General features: G+C 35.8%; 1 protein-coding gene across 1 annotated transcript in view; it reads right to left on the reverse strand.

Moving 5' to 3' along the window:
• Window positions 1–18,522, reverse strand: part of dia (diaphanous related formin 1) — a 30,501-nt gene that overhangs the window by 7,688 nt on the left and 4,291 nt on the right. Inside the window, exons 3-16 of the mRNA XM_019052232.2 lie at window positions 18,288–18,339; window positions 17,683–17,847; window positions 16,505–16,606; window positions 15,597–15,796; window positions 13,691–14,000; window positions 12,669–12,779; window positions 10,985–11,220; window positions 10,221–10,351; window positions 8,974–9,116; window positions 6,703–7,041; window positions 5,193–5,335; window positions 3,888–4,158; window positions 2,085–2,171; window positions 1,202–1,354 (exon numbers count right to left, since the gene is read on the reverse strand). Of these exons, the coding sequence (XP_018907777.1) occupies window positions 1,202–1,354; window positions 2,085–2,171; window positions 3,888–4,158; window positions 5,193–5,335; window positions 6,703–7,041; window positions 8,974–9,116; window positions 10,221–10,351; window positions 10,985–11,220; window positions 12,669–12,779; window positions 13,691–14,000; window positions 15,597–15,796; window positions 16,505–16,606; window positions 17,683–17,847; window positions 18,288–18,323 (2,427 nt within the window). The 5' untranslated portion in view covers window positions 18,324–18,339. The remainder of the gene's footprint in view (window positions 1–1,201; window positions 1,355–2,084; window positions 2,172–3,887; window positions 4,159–5,192; window positions 5,336–6,702; window positions 7,042–8,973; window positions 9,117–10,220; window positions 10,352–10,984; window positions 11,221–12,668; window positions 12,780–13,690; window positions 14,001–15,596; window positions 15,797–16,504; window positions 16,607–17,682; window positions 17,848–18,287; window positions 18,340–18,522) is intronic.

Consider the following 18,522-nt stretch of genomic DNA (forward strand, 5'->3'; position numbering starts at 1 on the left):
TTTTGATACTGATATAGATTTATGAATCACACCTCCAGGTGCTTTTAAGTTGCTGGTAACTGACCGCAACAAGGGTGTTATTTCAAGTTACCTCCTCAGCATCTTTTTTTGGGTTCATTTTTGATCTTCTATTTTTGGCTTTATACACTCATCTTGTTGATTTTTGTTTTCTTTCCGTACATAGATTTTATGACCATGAGAAGTGTAATTAGTAAAAAAATTAAATAAATTGTCAAAATTTAAGTGGACAAATATAAATGATGCATTGCATTTGCGTCTGGGGTAAGATTATGATTCGCCAAGAATATAACCGTGTTTCAAACCAAAAAATACCACAGCAACAGATTTCCTGATGTCATAAGAGGAATTGATACCCGTGTATCCTTTCATCAGCATTTATTATTTTATTTTTAGATTGTAACTGAAATAATATAGTTTATTTATTCTAACCGTACTTGCAATATTAATAATGCTTGGAAATGAGCTTTTTTGAAAAAAAATAATTTATTTGAAATTTAATTTGTACGGTGGCCAGGTTGCAATTCAGATTGCAACATGGATTTTATTAAAATTGGATTTGAAAGAGACCATAAGACTCTGTCTCATACATGCCAGATGCTATAAGCTTCAGGCCAATTAGAAACATTCTTCTTATATTTACAACTTGAAGTCTTATTTTTTCAGTTGAAAAAGCTACTTTAAGCTCTTTAAAGCTCAGAAATGCGTTTCACTGTAAGCTTTATTTTTGAAACGCTTATTTTCAAAGTAGACTATCAAACACAATGTGGCAATGGAGGCTGTCAGATGGTGAAAATGACGGATAATCGAAATAGGCTGAAAACATGATATTTCAGGCTCTGTTTGTGACCAGGAAGCACAAGCGAGGCTTTTTTATTATTTTTGTATGAAGTTGTCGTTTAGTTGGGGGGAAATAAATGCAAAAAATAGGTCAGATGCAGATTTTTGCCCAAAAAACCGGATTTTGTTGCTATGCGGAAATGCTACGTTTCAGCGGTGAAAAAATCCTGTCTGACAATCGAGTGTCAAATATAATTCCTGGATCTGATGACAGCTCTATTCAAAAAAAGCTGTGTTCTGTGGAGAATATCTCCTAAAATCCCATCAGTTGGTTCACTTACAAGTTTTTCCAGATAACCATCATTCTAAGAAGCAAATATATCCAAGTGATTGATCAAAATACCTTAGGTAGAAAGCTCATCTCGAAAGCGAAAGCTTGACCATTTCTTGATCCACTATTCATATAATTTCCCATTAGTAAAATTAATTCTAGTATTTTGGCAAACTTTCGACTTTTCTTGACCTCTTCGCAGGCTGCAGTTCCAGCAACAATTTCCTGTTGGCAATCAATTTAACATCCGGTATTAGAATTCAAGAATGATAATAAAATATGATTGTTTTTCAAAAGAGCGAAGTTCTCTCATAAGAGAGCATATGATAACAATATTAGGTTCGAGGAAACGAATTTTCACTGTGAAAAGGTATACCCTTCCATGATTACTTGATCGGTTTCCGACTTATAAGGGTATTTTGGCGGGTGAATTTTTAAAGAATTAGTGTGTAAAATTGCAGATGACTAGCCCTTATGGTTGTTACACAGGAGAACTTGCAAAAAAAAATTGAATACACTTTTACTGCCATTAACTTTTTTGTTCTGAGTTCAATCAATATCTTCTTCTTCATACAAAATGTTCTTTATAATGTTGAAGGTGAATAAAAAAGGTACAAATCTTGAAAATGTGACTCTTCTTTTCATTAAAAAAAAATAAACTATTAATAAAGTCCTTAGACTCTCAAGATTCTCCACTGCGTTTACAGAGAGATCATTTTACAGGGATACACTCGACATAAAAGCCAAAATTGAAACGCTTACGCCAGAATTACGATATAGTTGAGACCTTTCCTAGAGACTTGACATATTAAATATATTGCATTTAAGTTTTACTGTAAGTTGGAAATCTTGCACTTGCTGCTGACTAACATAACACAGTAATACTGATCAAACATGAGATTGCTGAAAACAAATTGAAGACAAAAGAGGCAAATAATTGAAGGAGTAAACTCACAGGTTTGATATCTTGGACCATCTCCGGATGATGCAATTTGAAAGCCATTGACTTGAGCCTGGGTAGTAAGCGTTTAATTTCTCCTATCTGAAACAGTATACATTGATTATTGTTAAAAGCTATGCTAAAAGAGTTGCCAAAAAAAAGCTAAGCGAGATTTTACAGCTTTTTGATTTAAGTTCAGAAGCTTTTAGTGTTGGACAAGTGAAATATTTTCTTCTCAATAATTATTATCATCATTTCATGGGGTTTTCTGCTTTGAATTTTTTAATTCGATTAAAGAAGATTAACAACGAGGGCCCAATCTTGCAAAATTTCTTCAACTCTACTATTTTTGGATACCTAGGTATTACAAAATACATCATGATTTGGTCATTTTTGGTCTCCTTATGGGTATAATAATGGCCTAAACATGGATCTGAGGGCCAATTTTAGCGAAAAAAGCAGATTTTTTGACATTCAACCACAAACCCACAAAACCCGCATTCTTTTTTAAAAATCGGTCTTCACACCCAGATAGACCAGTATCAGACTCAAATGGAGACTGAAAATGACCAAATCGTGATGCATTTCCGAAAATATACACTTTAATGAGCGAAAAATCGTAGAGTTTACAAAATTCAGGGTGGGCCCAAAAATGGCCCTTATCAATACCCTTCTTTCTTGGGTAGATTGAAGTCCGTCTGAGTGAATTCCTTGACACACTCATCAGAATATTGAGCTATTTTCTAACGGAACCAGCGCTTCATTTGGGAGGGTATGGATTCAATCAACATGAATCGATCGAAAAATAAAAACGTGAATCGATCGACATGAATCGATCAAAAAATGAAAACGTGAATCGATCGACATGAATCGATCGATACCGATTCGATCGACACAGATCGATCGATACCGATTCGATCGACATGAATCGATCGATACCGATTCGATCGACATGAATCGATCGATACCGATTCGATCGACATGAATCGATCGACATGAATCGATCGATACCGATTTGATCGACAGCTAGTTTAAAAACACCCGTGTTGATTCAATCAACATGAATGGATCGAAAAATGAAAATGTGAATCGATCGACTCACGGGTTTGTCGATCCACTCACGGATTTGTTGATCGATTCACGAGTTTGTCGATCCACTCACGGGTTTGTTGATCAATTCACGGGTTTGTTGATCAATTCACGGCACGGCTTTTGTCGATCGATTCACAGGTTTGTCGATCGAATCGGTGTCGATCGATTCACGGTTGTCTATCGAATCGGTGTCGATCGATTCACGGTTGTCTATCGAGTCGGTGTCGATCGATTCACGGTTGTCGATCAAATCTGTGTCGATCGATTCAAGTTTTCATTTTTCAGTCCATTCACGTCGATCGAATCGATACGGGTGTTTTTAAATTAACTGTCGATCGAATCAGTGTTGTTCGATTCACGTTTTCATTTTTCGATCGATTTATGTCGATCGAATCAACACTGGTTTTTTAACAATTTGTTGATCGAATCGGTGTCGATCGAATCGACACCGGTTTTTAACAATTTGTCGATTGAATCAGTGCCAATCAATTCATGTTTTCATTTTTTGATCGATTCATGTCGATCGAATCCATACCCTCCCTTCATTTGGCTGGAGCAGAAGTTTGCAAGAGACTTCTTGTTACCAGTTCTAATTCCTCTGAGCACCCTCTCTTTACTCTTGATTGTCATTTTTAATAAACGAGCTCTCGATAAGTTTATTTTATGGTTACTATCGGTAATTTTTTATGCGTGAACCACCAAATGAAATAAATATAAAAATCATACCGTTATACAAAACTGTTCAGCTTCTGGTAAAGAGTTGTACTGCGAGGGGCCTAGTTCCTGCAACCTTCGAAGCTGATCAGGAGGAGGCAAGTACGCTATGAGTTGCTCTAGTACGCTGCCAGTTAAAACGGTAGTATCACATCTTAGTATACAATTTTTCACATTCTGGTAGGATAGATGCTTCAGCGAACCACCTAACATGATACTAAGGTTTTGTGCTGCCTTGGCATCCAGAACTTTGTACTCTTTCACTTTCTTCATTGTTGCGCCCCTGGAAAGAAATGCCCATGTCATAGTTACGATTCACGATAAAAATAAATCCAACGCTCACAAAAATTCCATGCGGAAGAATATCGACGGTGAAATCCCCAAGACACATATCTTGTTGTGGTGTTTTAAAATCTCTACTATAATTCAATTTTCTTCAATGAGAAGAAATTAACATAATTCTTTGAATTTTTCATTCAATTTTCTCCGTTCAGAAAGGAAATCACAGAAGTTCTTAAGAATTGATATTGAGAAGGTTTCCATTTAAAAAATAAAATATGACAGGAAGTCTGCAACATTGCAAAACGAGATATGTGGTTTGGGAGTTTCACCTTCAATATTTGATGTGTGAAGGTTAGGGTGCATTTCGACAGTGTGAGTCGGCAATCACATAACTCGGTTTGCGACGTCGCAGACTTCCTGTCATACTTTATTTTTTAAACGGAAAACCACTCAACGGCAATTCTTTAAAACTGCCGAGATTTTTCTTCTCTGTGCGAAGGAATGATATCAATTTGTTCTCCTTTAAAAAAATCACATAGAGGCAGAGATTTTCAGACACCGCAAACTATATACGTGATTGTGGACTTACGCTGTCGATTTGGACAGACTAGCTATAAATTTCTCCTGATAAAACTCACATTCGAAAAAATATTCTGAACATGAAAATAGTCAATAAACTTTGTTCTTTACATTATGAGTCTTACAGAGGAATAAAATTTCGAACTACCTTTTCTTGATTCAATTTTGATGCGATTGTGTGTCCAAGCATCTGTGTAGCTGCACAGATGCTATCACAGGGGGCGTTCATAATATATGTAGCACTAAATATTGAATTCTTGGATCAATCTCTCTCCTCAACATGACTTAAAACACAACATCCCTTAAAACAGAAACAAAATAGCTCTCCTTGACCTATCCCTCCCTGGAGCGTTATGTATTTTATGGACAGCCCCTGATAAAGAGATATCTGCTGAACATTCTTGGTTGCAATTGAATTTCCTTAATTGGGAAGAAAACAATTAGAGGTATACTTACTTGTCAACTACTTCATTTTGTTTCTTTATGTTTGGTTTGGAAGAGAATTTTTGAGCGAGTCCATTCAGAATTTCAGGTGATGCTAATTTTTCTTCCTGCACTTTGACCCAAAATGACTTTTCCGATAGTTTCTGAGGTATGATCTGCAAATGCAAAAAAATTACCGGTCAATTTGGTAGTCACTGTATTTATGAAGAAATATTAAAAACAATGCAGACTTGCTGATCGAATTCCAATTTGACACAATCGCCGCAAAGCCTAGAATACGTCAGATGACATTTGCCTCAGACTGTTACTGACAAACTACCTGGGGTTAGTATTTATTATTCTTACTGCAGTCTTGGTAATACTGAAATTGTTGATGATGGTAGAGGCGAACAAATTTTAAAAAGACCTAAGCGCCAAAAAATCGAAAATTGAGTTTTTGTTGGTTCCGCATTGCTTAGGCATAGATGTATTTTGTGGAAATGTGACAAACAGAAAAAAGGATTTTTGTGGCCTAAAAAACTTCTGAAAAGTGCATTCTCAAAAAGATTCAAACATCTTAATTTGATGCGATTTGAATCTCTCACGCAATGGAGAATTTGCAGGTGTCTGAAATTGGATGAATTTTGTGTTTAAGTGGAAACTACTGAGTGAACTGAAAACGAGGATACCCTTGGTTCACGAATTGAACAATTATTGGAGAAGATATGACAAAATGATCTAATCTGCTAAAATAGACGGATAGACTTGCTTTAAACACACAAATGGGAAATGCCGCCAGAAGACGTCACTAGGCGGTGCATTTTCTCACTTTTAAATCTATTTTTATACTATTTCCCATATAAAAAAAAAAATTATGAAAAATACTGTGAAATCAACTCTTTAAGCACTTTCAGATGAGGCAAAGAAAAAAATTTGCATTCAAATTCTCTATTATCTAGAATTTTCAAGAATGAGGGGGTGAATATTTGTTCTTTTAGGCCAACCGTTTCTCTGTCTTTGAGATTTAAGTAAGTTTTTGCACTTGTAAGCAGTCATCAGTGATGTAATCATCGCAGTGAGTAAGTTATCATTGTTTCAGCTGTAAAGAAAGAGTAAATGAAAGTTTTTGTACACATTACGGCTTGAAATACTAACAATTTGACTTTAAATGGAGAAAACATGTTGAAATAATTCCACTCATTCTCAGAAAGGCTTGAGCCTCAAATCGCTTCTTTCTCCTTTTTCGTTCAAATTGTATAAAATTTTTTGAAACAACCGCAATTTGATTGAAAATTGCAATTTTCTCACACATTGATTTTTCTGACCTTCAACATGTAGGACAGGTTGAATAGAAAAGTTTTCATTTCTGACCGTTTAGTCTTCGAGAATGACTGATTCAATCAGGGATGCAATTTCAAATTTTCGAAGTAGTATTAGGAAAGTTACCATACATCATGTATTCTGAGGATCCTTTGTTTCGTAGTATACAACTCCACTTAAAGAAAACTTGTTTGCACTAGATACTCAGAGAAACAAAACTTACCGTTTTCCAATTAGCTCGTTTTATTCCTTCCACCTCCCACTTCTTCTTCGGTTTGAGCCCATACGGCAAGGCATCCGGGAGTTTCGGTGCCATACTCGGTAGCCCACCGAAAGCTGGAGGAGGTGGCGGACCCATGCCTGGGGGTGGTGGGGGAGGAGGGGGGCCCGGACCCATGCCTGGCATGGGGGGTGGTGGTGGACCCATTCCCGGCCCTGGGGGCGGGGGTGGAGGGGGAGGACCTCCGCCCATGCCAGGGATGGGCGGTGGAGGAGGAGGAGGCGGCATCCCTGCATTCGCTATACCTGGAGGTGGAGGTGGTAAACTTGGTCCTTTGGGAACCTGCAAAATGTTAAGTGTTTCGATAAGGAATAAAGAAGAAAGAGAAACTTTTTTTTTTTTTTTTCTTACTTCGAATAGCCCTCAAGGGCTAATCCCACGCTTTAAGTCCCATCACCCTTCGTCCCTACTGAACCAGTCCAGGCAACCATTGTTTGAGACCATCAAACTCGGGTCGCCTGGCCGGTAATCGAACCTGGGACCTCCGTCATAGAGCAAGCGCTACAACCACTACACATAGGAGGCCGACATGACAACTGATCTTCATTAATATTATAATTTGACACTATTCAGTGACCAGGGTGTCAACCAGTTACAGTGGCGATCAGATACAACGACCCTCTAGGGACTGGCCTGATTTGATCGTTATAACCGATTGTCTTATAACCGATGCACAAATACACTGAGTCAATGTGAAGTCAATAAGGGGTACGACCAAATCGCATGTCCTTATGACCGATACGTCCTTATAACCGATGTCGTAAAATTCAATTTCCCCTGTATTAAAGACCAAAATTGGGGACTTTCGGAGACGTTTAGGGGCGTTTTTTCAAAAAAATCAGGGACTTTTTTCCTGAAATAGTAAGAGAAAGCGGGCTAGTTAGAGCGTTGGAAGGTGTATTTTATACGACTAATTTTACAAGTCATGTTGAACCGATGAAGACTGACAAAAAACCGAGCAACACTTCAGTTTTGTATTCCATGGTTATACCGCGCTGCCGCGGCTGGTGGGAAAATTTGAAAATGCCAGTGTTTAGGAAGATTTTTGTCATTTTTTGGGGACCTGAACGAAGAAAATTGGGGACTTACAGGGATATCGAGGACACCCGTCCAAAATCAGGGATAATCAGGGCCATTGGGGACTGGTAGACACCCTACGTGGCATTGCGTGCTTTATGATAAATTGATTGATCCGTCACTTAAACCTATGGAAAAGGATCGATCATCAGGGTGTTTGCAATGAAAATTGAATTGATTATTTTCCAAGTCACTTAAACGCCGATCTCTATTTTGATGGTGGAGGAGTTGTTTTTTCTTTGCTTTCTCCGGTATGATCAATCATGTCTGATTTCAAAATGGCCTTCTAAAAGAACATGTATTTTTTGGAATTCGAAGATTCTCAACAAAGCGAATAAAACAGTTTTTCTTGTTTTCTTGCATTCGTAATTTTGGCGCTTACGTGATTTGGAAAATAATCGATTTAATTTCAATGATCGATTCTTTACCATACCTTCAAATGGAAATAAATAGATACTCAGTGATTCACGCCTTCCCAGAGACACTATTGGACACATGAGTTTTGTGATACATTTATAAAGGTTTGTCTTTCCGTCTTATGAAATTTTGATAGGTATTTTACTTCTATTGACGTAATACATGCAATTTCTCACTGGGCCCAAGAGATTTCTCGGGAGGTCCGTGAACTAAGTGGTCCACTTTGCATAACATGAATCGTACTTTTAGAGAGAAGAGTAAACCCTTAAAGTACTCAGAATCAAAGAGATTTTTTAAAAAAATATGATTTAGTTCCGACAGATACAGCAAAACATCCAGCATTCAGTTCCGCCCAAAACTGGTATCTGGTATCAGTTCCAGGAATATAAAAAAAAATCAATTTCAACCAAACTGTAGTGATTTTTTTTTAAGAATACAAAAAAAAAAATGAGTCTTTAGGCAATACTGAATGAAGGGATGGTCCAATATAAAATTAGACAACTTTTTACAGGGGCGGTATGTAAACAGTTATTCCATTAGAAGAAAATCTTGAATATTGGTATCATAGAAACCAGGCAATTCTCAAATGCAATTTTGAATTGAAGCAGCAGCAAATTTGAAAGATCAAAATATCTACATCTATCGGTACATCATTTTTTGGGAAACTTGCCAATTTGTATAGTTTTGATACTAAAGGAACAGGTTAAAATAATTACTCACTTTTGCGCCACCTGCTTGCATATCACTGATCGTTTTTTCGGCTTGAACTAATTTGGCTTCAGCTTCTTGCCGCATGGCAATTGCTTCTTCTAATTTCCTATTTAACTCATCTAATTTTCTTTCTTCTTCTATCTTAGATTTTTCTGAAATATAAAGGAAGGTGAAAATGTAAAGTGTTAACAGAAGAAGGAAATGATTACCTAGATTTTAAACAAGTTCTGGATTCAATTAATTCAAGGAGCAACACTGAACTTCAAAACTTAAGTGTGATTCAAATATTAAGAATTTTCGATTGAGAGGTTTTACAAATTTTGAATTCAATCAACATTAGATTGCGATCATTAGAGATTAACTATTTGCGGAGGATTATCTTTTTAACGATAGCTACTGATTATAAATTCTCCTTTATTATAAATACTAAAATTAAATTATCCACCACTCATCCATTTTTCAAATTTAAACTAAAAAGGAGAGAAAAAAGTATGTTGGTTTGTGACATCAATGTAACATTTAACTTTTCTGAAAGACAACTGATCATCAATAAAGTAGAAAAATGACTGATTTTCCTATCATCAAGAATATGAGAATAATTTTTATATTCATAATATGACAGCTAATAATATTCTCTTGGGAAATAAAACATGAACGGAAATAGTGAGGCATAACAAGCAAGATACGCACTTGTTATATTTTTATTTCAACAGCAGTTTAAAGTGATGTACGCTTCTTTCAAATTGTGTGTTATTGGGAATTAAAGAGGGCAATTAAACCAGAGTTGCCACAGAACTTAGAAAATAAGATTGACATTTCCATGATTTTCCTGCCGAATTTTGATAAAATTTCCTGACAATTGAAGATATACTAAATCGTTAAAAAGACAAAAAATTGACAAATTTGGCAAATTTTTTTGTTTGAAACGTCAAACCCATTCTAGAGAGCAAATAAATGAGGCTTGACGATTTTTCTCTGATATTTCCAGGTTTTCCCTGACTTTTAAAAATTCCCTGACATTCCTAGGTTTTTCCTTGACTGTGGCAACCCTGTTAAACGACTCTCCAGTTTTCTTGAACTTCTAAAGGGAGAAAAACGTAATCTACTGATAACGGATTTTGGAATCAGTAAACCAAGTTTGAAAAATCCTCCGCCACAGCTATCGAACCATGAAAAATCAACTTAATCTTACATTGAATATTTTGTGTTAGTTTAAAAAAGATTTTTGAGGACAACTCTACTGAAAATTCACATACCAACTAAAGTATCTATCAAGGGTTGAACATCTATCTGGAATCTTCTATTTGATTTGAAATCTGGATCAACGCCACTTCGATGTAAGACAATTTGAGAAACACATTCTTCTATTAACTTATAGTACGCCGGCCTGGAAAGAAAAATACAAAGATTTGTTGAGCCCAAATTTTACAGACAAAATAACCTTAAGAAAATAGTTACACTGAGCATAGCCGAGATATTTCTCTACCTCTTCAATTAACAAGTGAATATTTACGATTTTTGCACCAATGATGCATGAATCCAGTGTGCTGATAATCAATAAAATTTAACTTTATTACAATTTAAATGATCCTTTCTTTGGAAGTGAGGATTAGAAATTCATTTTTTAACAAGAAAGGTGTCCGTTTACTGTTTTAGCCCAGGATTTTTGAATCCTCCAAAAATCTAAGTTTGATTTTGACCGCTATACATCTTAGTTTAATAAGGTAACAGAGAAAATTACTACATTTCACATCATTTACACTTGGAAATTACCATAAAAACCATTAATATGGTGAAAACTGAAACATTTCGGCTAAAAAGGTGTCTGTTTTCAATATTGGCCTAGGATTCCTGAATCCTCAAAAATCTAAGTTGAATTTAGACCGCATGTATCTTCCTTTAATGTCTGATGACAAGTTCAACAGACTTCAATGTTCTAAAAAGGACAGATTTTGAGAGCGTTTACTAGATACTGTCGCATTGATAGTTTTGAGCCGTGAGTATAAAAACTGAATCTCACCTGATATAACAATCATCCCTGATAAATAAAAAATGCTGCAAAATTGAGAGAAGATATGGCTCTGCAGTCGTGTCCATCACAATGTTCTTGACTCCTTCGAAACACTCGTTGATGTCGTCGATGTCAAGCCTTACATTGTCAAACCTTTGTATAAATTCGTAGTAATCTTCTTCCTTATGGTCAATGAAGACTTTTAGCTGGACCATCAAATCTTCACTGGCATCTTTTTCTAAAGTCTATAAGAGAGAGCAGATCTCAATCAGATCAAGAGTAGAGAAAATCTACCAGAAAATTTTGAATATAGTTTTTCAATAAAAAAAATCAATTTATTTTATGATTATTACGCCTTAATGAAATAATGGCAACACTACGCCAGGTAACCAACATCAAAAATAGAATCACAGACTAGAATCATAGAGACGCGGATAGGTGTTCTTTGCTGATCTTGTGTCAGTACATGCAGTGATACAAATTTCAGGTGATCCGATAGCTGCCATATTTTGTGTCAGAACAACATGAGATGTATTGCATTGATTAGTTACTCGTTTTCAGCTACCTGTCATAATTATCAAATTTTGGAATCACGTTTCTGTTGTCACGAAACTAAAGAATTCACTTACCAAATTTAACAAACAAACTCAATGTAATAAAGGCACCGTTTTTTGAGAGGAAAAATATCGCATTCAAGTGCAGTTTCCATATCAGTATAGGATGCGATATTTCTTCTCTAAAAAAAAAAAAAAAAACCCTGCCTTTATTACATTGAATTTGTTTATCAAATTTGGTAAGTGAATTCTTTAGTCTCGTGACAACAGAAATGCGATCTCAAAATTTGATACATATGACAAGTAGCTGAAAAAATGGAAATAATCAACGCAATAAATCGCATGATGTTCTGACAAAATATGGCGGCCATCGTATCACCTTTGTGAAAACTTTGAGAAAGGACCGCTAGACAAGGTACAAATTCAAGCATTTTGAAAAATGCCTCCTTTTCAAAATGTTACATACAACTTAATTCAGGCAACAAATACTGCTAAACTTGGTTGCAAAAAATTTGAATGTCAGCTTAAAAAGAAAGCCAGCATCAAAGTGAATCAAACTGTGCACTATAACAGTTTTGGAAGGCTTTTCGATCGAGCAGTTTTCCTTCCCTATCCTGTGTTGTTCAAAGTATAAATGGCGGGCAACAGCTGAGCCAAAGCGCCAATATTGAGGTTGCCATGAGCAGTTTCTCATGAGCAGGAAGTTTGAATTTGTGAATCGAAAAACATTAGGATTTTGGCTGGAAGTTAATTTCGATAATTTTCGTTCTACAAGAAATTTTGATGAGAAAACATGTATCATAATCTTTGAATTCGCACCTTGTCTAAGTGTGCTAATGGATTTTGTCAATTTCCAAGATTTGTTAGGAAGAATTTAGGGAATGAACTATGAGAAAGAAACAAATCATACAATTAAAATGGGTGGAAAGAAGCAGTTTCTGCACTTGAAATCAAATTTGTTCTCTTCATTATACTTTTTCAGCTGATCAATACACTATAAAATAGGTTTTGCTAGCAGAGCTCATATTATCAAATTGCCGAGAGCCGAGCTAGTTCTGAAATTTACTTGTGTCACAACCTTGATATTTATTACATTTAATACACCCACTAGATAATTCTACTAAAAATCTATAACTTACCTCTAAAATATCACAGAGTCCAGCTCGCATAATTTCATTTCTTAAATGTAGCCTAAATTCTAGATCGTCTGGGGTTTCTATGATGGCATTGATTAGTTGCAAACAAGCAGCCTAGAAACAGAAGAAATAAAATCAGGTCAACTGAATTAAAACTTGTAACTACGATTGTTTAAAAAAACGAATCTATCAAGGAAACTATCAGAAAAGACGGTTCCTTCCTGAGGGTTAAAGAAATTTCAGCATTTAGGAGTTTATTAAATTCCTACAAATGCTGCAAGTGCCAAGCAAAAAATACCGTTTTTATTAACATTTTGAAATCAATAAGATCGAAATGACTTATTTCAAAAATTGTACATGGTACATATTACATTAGGGCAATATGGGTTATTCCATGTAGTATTAGCAACTAAGAGAATTTTTAAGACAATTTCTACCTAGAGTAAGTAAGACAAAGTTGAAAGTTTGAGTGATTTGTCTCTTTTTAAAAAAAATATCCATATATTCTGGCAAATTTGATAAATTTAACCACAGAGAGTTCTAATAAAGTATGGACATGGGTATCTTGCTTTGGATATAATTACTTTGAAAAAAATTTGACGTCATCTTTATCATGCAGTTAGTATCCATTGTGTTAAAATAAACCAAATAATTTGAACAACATATACAAAAGTCTGAAACTGTCACTAACTTGACAAATTAAAAGTAAACTGATTACTTTCAAGTGAAAATTACTCATAATTTGCGCAGATGGATTGATCACTTCTGGAGGGATACCACTTTCAAATATTCACCTTTCTGTTTCTTAAGAAAAACTTCTTCAATTATGCAAAAATTCCTTTTTTCTTTTTTGAAACAAACTATCAATATTTTGAAAGGCATTAAGTACGTAATATTACCACTGAATAAAAAAGTTAATGAATATAAAAGAAAGCTTTAAAATATTTCAGTCATCAGATAGCAGCGGATGGTCCATGCTCATCCACCAACGGTAAAGATATAGGTAAAAATGAATGATAACTCACCCGCAAAGGTTCATTCTCCGTAACAAGAAGGCCCTGTACGACAGGCTGGAATCTGGTGCGACCTTTCATCTCACCACTCATGGTGATAGCTTCCAGCGCTTTTTCATGCCCGTCTGGAGGGATCAAACAAACAGCTGCGAGCACTTTCACCGTTTCAAGCATAACAGGAGGTTTTGTGGGCTCAAGAGACCTTGCCACAATAGTGAGAGCTTGCTTTTGACTGAACATTTGCTTCAAGCCGACAGTGTTGTTCATTATCGCTCTTAAACACCGCACACACTCATACTCAATGCGATCATACCTACTATCGCTGAAATCAAAGAAAACAATATATATTAGGAGAGGTGCTTTAGAAAACAAGGCGGCTGACAGGGAATAACATTGATGCAAAAGAGGTTCATTCAAAGCAGTGTTCGAAACTCACAAGCGCGAATGCGCCTAAAATCGTCATGCGCCTAAAAAATTAATGCTCTGCGCCAACATGGCCCCTAAAAATTGCTCCCCCCTCCCCCCAGAAAAAATCCTAATTTTTCTGTTTCGTGATTTTTCGAAATTTCTCCCAAGTTACAGCTACTTGCTCTGTAACTAAAACATCTTGCGTCTAACTTTTCACTGAATGCGCCGTGATATTTAGGCATAAAGTCAATTTGGCCCCTAAAAAATTGAGCTTGATGTGCCACATGGCTACTGAAACTCAAAGATGAGTTTCGAACACTGATTCAAAGAATTCAGAAATTAAAAGGAACACATGTAATTTTCGACTTAGAATTCGTTTCAAAAACCACATTTTGGGATATTCACACAATGTGAAATTCCGGAGCTCAACTCCTAAGCGAGACTTTAATGGGTAAATTTAGCCATTATCACTGATCCAATGGAACAAAACTCACACACAAGAGTCATCCGAAATTTTGCTTTTTAAAACATTTCAAAGAGTCAGTAGCACCCACTTTTTTAATTCATTTTCTAAAAGTGCAGAATAAATTAAGCTCCTTGGAATTTTTTTGGAGTTTTTAAAGCCCTGCATGGCAAAGAAATCACATTTTGACAAAAAAGGGACCCGTTTGGAACAATATTTTTGGCAGTGACTGATGACATAGCCAAGCGGGAGGAACAGCGTTTGTAGATTGGCTGTACCCATATTCAGGCATTGCCTTGCTACACCAATTTGACGGTCAACTTTTGATTGGTAGTATTTTGATCAGCTGTTCCCCCTCAGAAATTATTTTTTGAGCGCAAGACATGGTATACTACAACCCTGCAAAAATTCCCTGCCACTGCCCCATTGATAATGCTGATATCTTCTTCAGAGGCTAGTTTCCAAGCTTCCCATTGTGTGAATCATTTTCCACGGAAAATTCAGGAGAAGACATGCGATGGTGTGCTTTGATTCGCGCTTTGTCTTGTGCCACATGGCATCTGTACCACTTGTTACCAATAACAATGTATATAAATAACCAAAGAATCGACTTAGTGGGTAAAATTCTGGTTCAATTTTTTGACTTTACGGAAATTAGCAGGGTTCCTTTTCTGAAGTGTAAAATTGAAAAATAGGTGGGCATTAATTTAACTCATAAATTCTCTTGTTTTAGAATGAAAATCCATTTTTTACAAGCATTAATGTTGGAATAAACAGGATAGCCATAAATGTACGATAACATAGTGAGAAACACACATGCTGTTTGCTTTTAGTCCACTGCCAGACAGGTACTTTTATTTATAGCGAGTTGTTCCAATATTTTAGCTATGATACAGTTGAGAGAGTGTTAGAATCTTACTATTTTGAGATTTTCTCCTAGCCCACAGGTTGTTTTTCTGTACTTTTCAGCAGAATCACACTGCTTAAGCAAGGCCAAAAATTGGTAGGGTTTCATCGAAAACTAACATCAATGATTTAAAAACTTACTTGCGGTAACACTCGTTTAAAATCGAAAGGACAGTTTTCAGTCCTGAGGTCCCGAATTCATTGACCCAGCTCAATGGATTATTTGTGAGGGCGATCCGCAAAGACTCGATGCAACCGTAAATTTTATTGACACTCAGGTCCGGTTGACTCAGGTACTGGATGTACTCAGCAGGTTTGTCAAACTTATTCCTGTTATCTTGCTGTGGATGGAAAAGATAATACACATTCATACTACATTTTTAAGTTAGGTGACATTTTTGAGAAAAGGTCTTTTCTTTGATTCAAATTGTTCAAAGCACCAAGGAAAACATGCTACATGACAGACCAAGTATAACCAATACATACTAGAGTAATGCATGTAACATTCTAAAGGTGGCTTTAACGGTATGTTCTGTAACAGTTGTCAAAAATTAAAGCGTGAATAACTTGAAATGGTCTTTCTGATACTTAGCCCGTTATTGACGATCAGTCTTAATTTTAACTTTCTGCATTTTCCGTACATATTTGCACTGTTTGAAACTCAACCACTAACTATTCACAATGCTCTCCATATGTGACCGGCAAAAAGGACCTTTGCCGACGAAAACTCATAATTTATTTATTAACGCCAAGGCATGGCATAGAGGAAAGTTTAGCACATATTTTGGGACTCACCCAGTTAAAAAAGTGCACCCTTGGCTACATTACCAACTTTCTGTCTAAACGACTTGAGCATCAATCAGCAATCAGTTTGTAAATTGGAAATTTGGTCGATAGGCAAAAATGCTGGATCGCAAAGGACTGTTGGGCTTTTGGAACTTTTACTGCCCCTGTATGGCATTAGGCTAATAGTATATACTAGATAGTATCTACTATATCATATCCTATCACATAATAGCATGTAATATATAGATAGTAAACTAACTTACATGAATGGTTCCTTTGTAATGCATTATGAGCATTTTTTTCTTGTTCATCATTGGTTGACACCTCAAAGGCTCCTTTTTTTCTTCTGATAGGTTCATATCATTCTGGAGAGGGAAAAAAACCAATGATATGGATTAGACTTACGATGAAAACTAGAGGGTCAAGGATAGAGTGGAAAGTCAGTAACTGATAGATGTATGTTCAAGAAATATTTTGGCAAACTTTTAAGCATAGTGAGCTTACAGAATGCATTCAGATATGTTTCCTCGTCAAAATTTCACTTGAAATAGGCTTGGTACGACGGTAATTATTGAAAGTAACTCCTAACCGATAAATTCAAACATCCTGCTCATAAAAAAAAAAAAAAATCTACTTGAGTACATTACAGCGGCAGTATTAGCAGTAAAAAATTATGACAACTTCAATACTGACACTTCCACTCAGCTACTGCAGGTTATTGACACTTTGAATGACATAGATTGGGGAACGAACACAGGCCATTGAGGAGCTCACCAAAGCCGTTACAGTTTGTGCTTTGATTCGAGTGAATTCAAGTTTATCTTGTGAGCAAGAAATTTTAATTTCCTGTAACTAGTGGATAATATCGTGATTGGTAGTTAATTTAGTAATTTTCATGGCGCAAATTATGCTCTACGTGAAATTTTAGGGCAGAAACTTTTATCAGAATGTTGAAATTCATATCTTGTCCACTGCACGTGCATATATTGAGAAATTTAGGACAGAAAAATTAAATACTTTCTAGTCAAATAAGTTCTATATAGGAAAAGAATGACCAACTCCCCCAGGTGCTAGCAATGGCTTGTTATGCTTATTAATATAACCTTTAAATAGGAGCTGGCGACAGGTTTCGCTGAGATATATGAGCTTTAAAAGCTGTTCATAGATTCTGTAATTTTACTTTTTTACTTACAATTCTCAGACATTACCCAACTTTTTCTGCTTTATTTTGTCTCCAGAATTTTCAAATTTTCTGACTTTTCTCTGGCCTCCAAACACAACTTCGGCTACTGCGGAGCGTCTCCAACCAAAAATCAGCTGATATTTTCGGTCGCCAGACTAAAAAGCTAGTTCGGCAGCGAATTTTTGTCTTTTCCACAGCCGCCTGTCTAGGTTAAGTTTAGCCATAACTTGTGAAAAAAAATGAAAATTCGACACTTACGAGCATGTCTTCAAATTTATCATTGAGAGCGATGTCATCTAAATGTTCGATGAAAAATTCCTGTTCCTCCAGTTCATTGAAATCAGAGTCAGAGTTGGGTCTTGGTATAGGAGCTCCAGGAATTCTCCCCGACCCTTTCTTGGGCCTGCCAAACAGCTGGTCCAACTATGCAAAATTAGAAAGAAAAGGAATGAGCTTCTAAAATTTTTTAAGAGAAATTTTCAATTACAATGCAGCAAAAGCTGCAGGAATTTTGGCAAAAATAATCTGCTACGTTGAAAAGGAAAGTCGAACATTTTTTTCACCACAAAAACAGTGTAAATGAAACCTCAAAATCGTAGAAGGCAAGATTTGAATATTACTAAAATCAATTGAAACTCTTGCGAATAAATATAATGTTTTGCGCACTTTAACTTCAAAAACTCATCAAGTAATTTTATGATGGACGCTTAGAACAATAAATTCTCACAACATACAATAAATATTATACTTCCATGAGTTGTTTGAAGAACTAGTTTCATCTGAAAAATTAAGGAGAAAGATTCATGATAACGACAATTTTCATGGGACAAATTGTAAAGAGCAAAGTAAATATAGTAACTTACGAAGCCTCCAGATTTCATCTTATCTGGACGAGACATAGTGATGTTTAAAATCCTGAAATAAGAAAAAACAAAGATTAATCCTTCAAATTAGGACAGGTATCAGGAGTTAACTCATACATAGAACAGGTTAAATGTGTCTAACTAAAATTAATATTACGCTAAAGGATACAACATTTGCTTTAGACCATTATACTGGGCCTTCAGTATTCAAAATTTCAAAGTACTAATTGATGTT

The sequence above is a fragment of the Bemisia tabaci genome, chromosome 10 (assembly GCF_918797505.1).
Source record: "Bemisia tabaci chromosome 10, PGI_BMITA_v3".
NCBI classification, from domain to species: Eukaryota; Metazoa; Arthropoda; class Insecta; order Hemiptera; family Aleyrodidae; genus Bemisia; species Bemisia tabaci.